The sequence below is a fragment of the Chiloscyllium plagiosum genome, chromosome 7 (assembly GCF_004010195.1).
Source record: "Chiloscyllium plagiosum isolate BGI_BamShark_2017 chromosome 7, ASM401019v2, whole genome shotgun sequence".
In the NCBI taxonomy this organism is placed as follows: Eukaryota; Metazoa; Chordata; class Chondrichthyes; order Orectolobiformes; family Hemiscylliidae; genus Chiloscyllium; species Chiloscyllium plagiosum.
In genome coordinates this window covers 104,881,661-104,891,974 of record NC_057716.1, presented here as the reverse complement: position 1 = coordinate 104,891,974, position 10,314 = coordinate 104,881,661, and the positions used below count along the sequence as shown (strand labels likewise).

The window sequence follows — 10,314 nt, the reverse complement described above, 5'->3', positions numbered from 1 at the left end:
CCCAGATCCCTCTGCACTGACACACTTTCAATCCGCTTCCCATTTAAATAACAATTTGCCCTTTTATTTTTCCAGCCAAAATTGACAACCTGGCACCTATCCATATTAGGAGACAGTGAGGACTGCAGATGCTGAAGACCAGAGTTGAAAAGTGTGGTGCTGGAAAAGTGCAGCAGTCCAGGCAGCATCCGAGGAGCAGGAGTATCAACGTTTTGGGCATAAGCAGGAAGAAGGGCTTATGCCCGAAATGTCGATTCTCCTGCTCCTCTGATGCTGTCTGGCCTGCTGCACCTATCCACATTAAACTCTATCTGCCAGACTCTGGACCATTCTGCTTGTCTATCAAGATCCATAAACACATTGACCTGGATTCCATTCACCACATTCTGAGAAAAAGAACTGGAAATGACATTACCACAGGATATGACATCATCAACCTAAGGAAACCTAAACACAAATAGAAAGTGAGCCATGCCAGTGCTTCATCCAGAGGCTCACTGATGTTATCTTGTATGGGAGACGAAACTTCTGAAAACGAACTTTACAGCTCAGCGAGCATACCTACATCAAGATCCATTTGTCAACTCTCTATCTCATCATCACCTGCTTTCCCACCTAGTTTAGTATCAGCTGTGAATTTGCTCTGTTACACTATCCCTGCTTGTAGGTCAGGCAGCATCCACGGACAGACAGCAAGCTAATGTTGAGTCTAGATGCATCTTGTAAAGCTCTGATAAAGAGTCATCGAGAATCAAAACGTTAGCTTGCTCTCTCCATGGATGCTGCCTAACCTGCTATGATCTCCAGCACAGATTGTAAATAGCTGTGGTCCAAAATTTGAAACCTGCAGCAGTTTGATAGTTACAGCTCGCCATCCAGAGAAGGACCTATTTATCCTGACTTTGGCAATCCTCTATCCAAGCCAATACTCTACCCTTAACCCTCTGGGATCTAACAGTTTAGATCAGAGTATTATGCAGCACCTTGTCAAACGCCTTCTGAAAGTCCAAATATACCACATCTACTGGATCCCCATTATCCATCTCGCTAGTTACATCCTCAAAAGAACTCCAGCAACTTTGTCATCCACGACCTGACCTTTGTGAAACTGCAGACACTGGTTTTTCCAAGTGTTCAGTCATCTACCTGACATCAAGTGTTTCACTCCTCAACGGCCTGGCTCAATTTTAAAGGTGTTGCCGCTTTGTCCCAGAGCCTCCCACTGTCCCGCACCACAGGAAGAAGTTTCTCCATCTGACTTACCGTGGTTTCGGAGCAGCTTTGCTAAGTTTCGCACAAACTCATCCTCCAGCACTCTGTTTGCCATTGTCTACAATTCAAAGAGGGAGCCAGGTTAGAACACAAGCACACTTTTGGGTGGCAAACACTAAGACATTTGTCCCAAAGATCCAGGTCACCTGATCACAGGAAGGATGAGACAGTGAAGATTTATGATACTGGGGAAAATTATAACATTGGATAGTCTGGGTTGTTCTCCTTAGAAAAGAGTGGGCCGAAGGGAGATTTGTTTGAGATGTTGAAAGACTTCTGTTGAAAGAAATTATTTTCTCACCCTGCTATTGGTAGTGCTCTGAAGCTCAATGCTTGCAAGGTTGGCAAAGACAGAAACCTCAACTTATGTGAAAAGTGGAACCGGCCCAACTACATTGGGAAGTGGAATTAGGGTTGGATGGTTTGATGGGCAAAGTGATCTCTTTCTGTGCCATGAAATTTCCACAATTCTATCAGCAGAGCCTGCAGGCACAGGACAAAAGGAATCACAGAAAGCATTGACAACTAATAAATAAGAATGTAAGAATTAGGGGCACGAGGAGGCCATTCAGCCTCTTCTGACTGCTCTGCCATTGAATACGATCACGGATGACCATCCAGCTCAGCAACCTGTTGGTCCCTTTAGCCTTACTTAGATTTAACTCCTTCTTTAAAACATTCAATGTTTTCACCTCAATGCTTTCAGTGTCAAAGAATTCTGGGCAGCACAGTGGTTAGCACTGCTGCCTCACAGCGCCAGAGACCTGGGTTCAATTCCTGCCTCAGGCAACTGTGTGTGGAGTTTGCACATTCTCCCCATGTCTGCGTGGGTTTCCTCTAGGTGCTCCGGTTTCCTCCCACAGTCCAAAAAATGTGCAGGTCAGGTGAATTGGCCATGGGAAATTGCCCGTGTTAGGTGCAGGGGTAAATGTAGGGGAATGGGTCTGGGTGAGTTGCTCTTCGGAGGGTCGGTGTGGACTTGTTGGGCTGAAGGGCCTGTTTCCACACTAAGTAATCTAAAAAAAAAATTCTATGGGCTCACTACTCTCTGGGTGACAACATTTCTCCTACAGTCATAGAGATGTGCAGCACAGAAACAGACCATTCAGTCTAACTCATCCACGTTGACCAGATATCCCAACCCAACCTAGTCGCACCTGCCAGCACCCAGCCCATATCCCTCTAAACCCGTCAATTCATGTACCCATCCAGATGCCTTTTAAATGCTGTAATTGTCCCAGCCTCCACCACTTTGTCTGGCAGCCCATTCCACACATGCACCACCCTCCGTGTGAGAATGTTGCCACTTAGTTCTGTTTTATATCTTTTCCCTTTCACTCTAAACCTATGGCCTCTAGTCTGGACTCCCCCATCCCAGGGAAAAGACCTTGTCTATTTATCCTATCCATGCCCTTCATGATTTTATAAACCTCTACAAGGTCACCCCTCATATGGTCCAGGGAAAACAGCCCCAGCCTGTTCAACTTCTCCCTATAGCTCAAATCCTCCAACCCTGGCAACATCCTTGTAAATCTTTTCTGAACCCTAGCAGGTTTCACAATATCCTTCCGATCAGAAGGAGACTAGAATTGCATGCAATATTTGAAAAGTGGCCTAACTAATATCCTGCACAGCTGCAACATGACCTCCCAACTCCTGTACTCAATACTCTGACCAATAAATGATGTGGAGGTGCTGGTGCTGGACTGGGGTGTACAAAGTTAAAAATCACAACACCAGGTTATAGTCCAACAGATTTATTTGGAAGCACTAGCTTTCAGAGCGCTGCTTCTTCATCAGGGGATACTCCACAACCGCCTGTTGAAGGAGCAGTGCTCTGAAAGCTAGTGCTTCCAAATAAACCTGTCGGACTATAACCTGGTGTTGTGATTTTTAACTGACCAATAAAGGGGAGCATACCAAACGCCTTCTCCATGATCCTATCTACCTGCAACTCCACTTTCAAGGAGCTATGAACCTGCACTCTAAGGTTCAGCAACACTTTCTAGGACGTTACCATTAAGTGTTTAAGTCCTGCTCAGGTTTAGTTTCCGAAAATGCAGCATTTCGCATTTATCTAAATTAAACTCCATCTGCCACTTTGCAGCCCATTGACCCATCTGGTCAAGATCCTTTTGTAATCTGAGGTAACCCTCTTCGTTGTCCACTATACCTCCTATTTTGGTGTCATCTACTACCTTAATAACCAAACCTCTTATGCTCACATCAAAATCATTTATGTAAGTGATGAAAAGCAGTGGACCCAGCACTGATCCTTGTGGCACTCCACTGGTCATAGGCCTCCAGTGTGAAAACCAACCCTCCAACACCACCCTCGGTCTTCTACCTTTGAGCCAGTTCTGTATCCAAATAGCTAGTTCTCCCTGTATTCCATGAGATCTAACCTTGCTCACCAGTCTCCCATGGGAAACCTTGTTGAACGCCATACTGCAGTCCATATAGATCACATCTACCTCTCTGCCTCATTAATCCTCTTTGTAACTTCTTCAAAAACCTCAAGTTTGAGAGACATGATTTCCCACGCACAAAGCCATGTTAACTATCCCTAATCAGTCCTTGCCTTTCCAAATACATCCTGTCCCTCAGGATTCCCTCCCACAACTTGCCTACCACCGACGTCAGGCTCACTGGCCTATAGTTCCCTGGCTTGTCCTTCCCACCCTTCTTACATCATGACACCACATTAGCCAACCTCCAGTCTTCTGGCACATCACCTGTGACTATCGGTGATTCAAATATCTCAACAAGGGACCCAGCAATCACTTCTCTAGCTTCTCACAGAGTTCTAGGGTACACCTGATCAGGTCCTGGGGATTTATCCACCTTTATGCTTTTCAAGACATCCAGCAATTCCTCCTCTGTAATATGTACGTTTTTCAAGATGGCACCATCTATTTCCCTACATTCTATATCTTCAATGTCCTTTTTCACAGAAAACACTGACACAAAATACTCATTTAGTATCGCCCCATCTCCTGCGGCTCCACACAAAGGCTGCCTTGGTGATCTTTGAAGGGCCCTATTCTCTCACCAGTCACCCTTTTGTTCTTAGGTTTCTCCTTAATTCTATTTGCCAAAGCTATCTCATGTTCCCTTTTTGCTCTCCTGATTTTCCTCTCAAGTATACTCCTACTTCTTTTATACTCTAAGGATTCACTTGATCTATCCTGTCTATACCTGACATATGCTTCCTTCTTTTTCGTGATCAAACCCTCAATTTCTTTAGTCATCCAGCACTCCCTATACCTACCAGCCTTTCCTTTCACCCTAACAGGAAGATACTGTCTCTGGATTCTCATTATCTCATTACTGAAGGCATCCCATTTTCCAGCCATTCCTTTACCTGTGAACATCTGCCCCCAATCAGCTTTTGAAAGTTCTTACCTAATACCGTCAAAATTGGCCTTTCTCCATTTTAGAACTTCAACTTTTAGATCTGGTGCATCCTTTTCCATCACTACTTTAAAGCTAACAGAATTATGGTTGCTGGCCCCAAAGTGCTCCCCCACTGACACCTCAGTCACCTGCCCTGCCTTATTTCCCAAGAGTAGGTCAGTTTTGCACCTTCTCTAGTCAGTACATCCACATATTGGATCAGAAAATTTTCTAGTACACACTTAAATTCATCTCCATCTAAACCCATAACACTATGGCAGTCCCAGTCGATGTTTGGAAAGTTAAAATCCCCTACCATAACCACCCTATTATTCTTACAGATAACAGATCTCCTTACAAATTTGTTTCTCAATTTCCCTCTGACTACTAGGGGGTCTATAATACAATCCCAATAAGGTGATCATCCCTTTCTTATTTCTCAGTTCCACTAAAATAACTTCCCAGGATGTATTTCCGGGAATATCCTCCCTCAGCACAGCTGTAATGCTATCCCTTATCAAAAACACAACTCCCCCTCCTCTCTTCCCTCCCTTTCCTGTCCTTCGTGTAGCATTTGCATTCTGGAACATTAAGCTGCTAGTCCTGCCCATCCCTGAGCCATGTTTCTGTAATTGCTATGATATCCCAGTCTCATGTTTCTAACCATGCCCTGAGTTCATCTGCCTTCCCTGTTAGGCCTCTTGCATTGAAATAAATGCAGTTTAATTTATCAGTAAATTCTCCCGAGCAGCTCTAGCAAATTTCCCTGCCAGTATATCAGTTCCCTTCCAATTCAGGTACAATCTGTCCTTCTTGTACAGGTCACTTCTACCCCAAAAGAGATTCCAATGATCCAAAAATGTAAATCCTTCTCCCGTACACCAGCTCCTCGGCCATGCATTCATCTACTCTATCCTCCTATTCCTACCCTCACGAGCTTGTAGCACTGGAGTAATCCAGATATTTCTACTCGAGGACCTCCTTTTTAAATTCCTGCATAACTCTATATTTTCCCTTCAGAATCACAAGCTTTTCCCTTCCTATGTCATTGGCTCCAACGAATACAATGACCTCCTGCTGGGCTCATCTTAGTAAGAAATGGCCGATCCAATTTCCATTCACCCCTGGTTCTGGACTCTATGGTCATGAGGAACATCCTGTCTGCGTTTATCCTGTACAGTCCTGCTAGAATTTTATAGGTTTTTATGATTCCCCCTCATTCTTTTGAAACCCAGTCTCTTTTCATAGATCAGTCCTGTCATCCCAGTAATCACAGCACCATAAAGTACAGGGCAGAATTAAGCCATTTAATCCATTGGGCCTGCCCTACCATTCAATCACTGCATTCTCAACTCCATCCTCTTGCCTTCTCTCCGTAACCTTTGATCCTCTTACATATCAAGAGCCTGTCTTAAATACAGACAATGACTTGTCCTCCACAGCCCTCTGTGGCAATGAATTCCACAGATTAACCAATTTCCAAATGAAGGAATCCCACTTTGTTTCAGGTCTGAAGGAATCCCTTCACTTTGTGGCTGTGCCTTCGAGTCCTAGTCTCTCCTACTAGTGGAATCATCATCTCTACATCCACTCTATCCAGGCCTGCAAGTGTCCTGTAAGTTTCAATCAGATCTTCCTCATTCTTCTAAACCCCATCGAGTACAGACCCAGAGTCTTCAACCGCTCCTCATATGACAAGCCCTTCATTCCCAGGATCAGTTTTGTTAACCCTTTCTGGACACCTCCAATAGCAACACATCCTTCCTTAGATACAGGGCCAAAAACAACTCAATATTCTGGTCTGACAGAACCTTATACAGCCTCAGTAGTACTGTTCTTGCATTCCATCCCCCTCAAAATAAATGCGAACATTGCATTAGACTTCCTAACTGCTAAATGAATGCACATGTTAATGTGAACTGGGACTCCCTAGAACCTTTATGCTTCAGATTTCCAAAGTCTTTCCCCATTTAGACAATGATCTACACCTCTTCTTCCTGTCAAAGTGCATAACCACACTTTCTCCCACATTAAATTCCACCTGCCACTTCATTGCCCAATCTCCTGGCCTGTCCAAGTCCTTCTGCAGCCATAAGCACTTCATCATCTTCCTCAACAATACCTCTCTCACCAACCATCTTTGTGTCATCCACAAACTTAGCAACAAAGCCCTCAGTTCCTTCATTTAGATCGTTTATGCATAACGTGAATAGTTGTGGTCCCAAACTTAACCCATGTGGACCCACTAGTCACTGGTTGCCATCCTGGAAAAAAAGTTCAATCCCCACTCTCCACCTTCTGCAACTCAGCCAATCCTCTATCCACGCCAGTACTTTACCTCTAACACCATAGACTCTTATTTTGCAACTCCCTCTGTGGCACCTAGTCGAAGGCCTTCTGGAAATCCAAGTAGGTCATGTTCATCGGCTCTCATTTATCTAACTTGCTCATTATCACCTCAAAGAAGTCTGACAGATTTCTCAGGCATGACCTCCCCTTGATGAAGCCACGTTGACTTTACAACCTCATCCTTAATGGACGGACTCTGGAAATCCTACCAAGGACTGAGGTCAGGCTAACCAGCCAACAGATTCCTGTCTTCTGCCTGATTGCCTTCTTAAACAGTGGCATTACATTTTCTTGTCAAAGAACAAAGAAACTTTACACCCCAGGAACAGGCCCTTCAGCCCTCCAAGCCTGAGCTGATCCAAATCCACTCTCTGAACCTATTGCGCAATTCCCAAGTGTCTCTGCTCCCCACCTACTCATGCATCTGTCCAGTCGCACCTTAAACGTATCTACCGTGCCTGCCTCTACTACCTCTGCTGGCAATGCATTCCAGGCAAGTACCACCTGTGTGTGAAGTACTTGCCACGTATATCCCCCTTAAACTTTTCACTTCTCACCTTGGAACGTGTGACCGTTTGTTATTGAATCCCTCACCCTGGGGAAAAAGCTCATCTCTATCTACCCTGTCTACAGTATACCCTTCATGATTTTGTAGAGTCCTCTAACGCTCTCCCTGACTCTAATGATTCCTCAGCTATCCTCTTCAGAACTTGGTGCAGTCCAAATGATTTCTATTTCGCCAGACCTTTCAACCTTCTCAGCATCTTCACCTTAAATGATGGTCACTATATTCACTTGCTCCCTGTCCACTTTGAATTCTGGTCTGCTACTGGTGTCTTCCGCCATGAAGGTTGATGCAAAGTACCATAATTTAGTTCTTCCACCATTCCTTTGTTTCCCCATTACTATTTCTCTCGCTTCATTTTCCAGCATTCTGGTTCCAACACATTTCAGGTGGAGCCAGTTTCATCAAAATAGCTTGCTCCTTCCCAGTTCAGGCACCAATGTCCCAAGAATTCAAACACATGTCGCCCATACCAATCTTTCAGCCACATTTACCTCTTGAATTTTGTTGTCTCCTTGCCAATTAACTCATGGTTCAGGTAATAATCTGGATATTGTTACCTTTTTGCAATTTAGCTCCTGAATGATCATATTCCCCCATAGCGTTGGCACATATGTGGACCTTTCCTCTCCAATTCCAGGTTCCTCTGCAACTCAGATGAGATATCCTAAACCCAGGTACCAGACAGACAACAGTCTTTGGGACTCTCAAACCTGGCTACAGTCTGGTACTAACTCGCTGTACTCCCCCCTTCCTCAGATAAGGAGGCCAAACTGCAAGTGTAGTCTCACCAATACCTGTACAATTGCAGCATCACTACATCACTGCTCCTGTACTCAAATCCTCTCTCTGCAAAGGCCAACATACCATTTGTCTCCTTCACCACCTTTTGCACCTGCATTCGTATTTTCAGTGACTGGTGCACAAGGACACCCAGGTCTTGTTGCACTTCCCCATTTCCCAATTTATTGCCAGATAACTGACATTTCTATTTTTGCTCAGAAGGTGAACAACCTCACATTTATCCACATTATAACTTCATCTGCAAAGCATTCCCATTCACTCAACTTGTCTAAATCATACTTAAGCATTTCTGTATTCTTTTTACAGTTCACCCTCCTCTCCACATGCTGCACCCCCACCACACCTCGCTTTGCGTCGTTTACAAACCCAGATGTACCCTCATTAAATCATTTATATATATTGCGAATAGCTGGGGTCCAAGCACTGAACTCAGCAGTATCCTACGAGTCACTACAGCCGCTTGGAAAAGGACCTGTTTATCATTACCCTTTGGTTCTCATGCACCAACTAATACTCTACTAAAGAAAATGCTGGAGAAACTCTGCAGGTCTGGCTGCATCTGTGGAGCCAAGAGTTAATGCTTTGAGTCTGTTAAGACTCTTTTTCCGATTCAGTTCTTTATCCATGTCTGTACACTATCCTTAATCCCATTCACTTTAATGTTACATCTTAATGTCTTCTGTGGGCCTTATTGAAAACCTTCTACAAGTCCAATCAAACCACACCACTGACTCCCGCTTACTAACTCTACTCATAACATGCTTAAAATTCCAATAGATTTCTCAAGCATCATTTCCCTTTCATAAATCCATGCTGACTTTAATCAATCCATTCACTCTTTCCCAAATGCTCCATTATCAAATCTTTTATAGTGGGTTCTAGGATTTTCCCTATGGCTGAAGGCAGGCTAACCTGTCCATAATCCCTTGTTTTCTCTCTTATCTCCTTTTTCTAAGGAGTTGGGTTCCATTAGCAATAGCGTAACAGGAAACATACGAATGGAGTTCAGGTGATCACATTCATGGCCCAGTGGATCACACTTCAATCAAGTTCGAAAATTTTAGCTCAAATCCAAATGTTTAGACTTACAGGATAAAATTCAAGGATTGCGTGAAGATTTGTAACTCAGGTGCTGGCTGTTGTGGTTGTGGGTATGTTTGCCAAGCTGGGAAGTTGGTTTGCAGACGTTTCACCTTCTGTCCAGGTGACCTGCCACCTCAAAGGGACGGAAGGATGAGGGGCAACCTCAGAGGTTTATAAAATCAGGAGGAGCTGGGATAGGGTAAATAGACATTGTCTTTTCCCTGGGATGGGGGAGTCCAGAGCTAGAGTTCTTAGGTTAAGGGTGAGAGGGAAAAGATATAAAAGGGACCCAAGGGGCAACTTTTTCACACAGAGGGTGGTATGTGTTTGGAATGAGCTGCCAGAGGAAGTGGTGGAGGTTGGTACAATTGTATTATTTAAAAGGCATCTGGATGAGTATATAAGGAAAATGTGTTGGGTAGACTAGAGGTTATTAAGGTAGACAAATACCCAGGACCGGATGGGATCTATCCCAGGTTGCTGAGGGAGGCGAGAGAGGAAATAGCTGGGGCCCTGACTAGATATCTCTTTGTGGCATCCTTAAATACAGGTGAGGTGCCGGAGGACTGGAGGGTTGCTCATGTTGTCCCCCTGTACAAGAAGGGTAGTAGGGATATTCCGGGTAACTACAGACGTCAGTGGTGGGAAAGTTGCTGGAGAAGGTACTGAGGGATAGGATCTATTTATATTTAGAAAAGAATGAGTTTATCAGTGATAGGGAACATGGTTTTGTGCGGGGGAGATCATGCCTTACCAACTTGATAGAGTTCTTCGAGGAAGTGACCAAGTTGATAGATGAAGGAAGGGCTGCAGATGTCATATACATGGACTTTAGTAAGGCATTT

At 44.3% G+C, this 10,314-nt stretch overlaps 1 protein-coding gene across 3 annotated transcripts in view; it reads right to left on the bottom strand.

Moving 5' to 3' along the window:
• The window catches only part of LOC122551826 (serine/threonine kinase 11 interacting protein), a 120,410-nt gene that overhangs the window by 98,886 nt on the left and 11,210 nt on the right, over positions 1–10,314 (bottom strand). For all 3 annotated transcript variants that reach the window (XM_043694317.1, XM_043694318.1, XM_043694319.1), the window contains exon 2: positions 1,264–1,330. In XM_043694317.1, coding sequence (XP_043550252.1) covers positions 1,264–1,327 — 64 coding nt within the window. In that variant the 5' untranslated portion in view covers positions 1,328–1,330. The remainder of the gene's footprint in view (positions 1–1,263; positions 1,331–10,314) is intronic.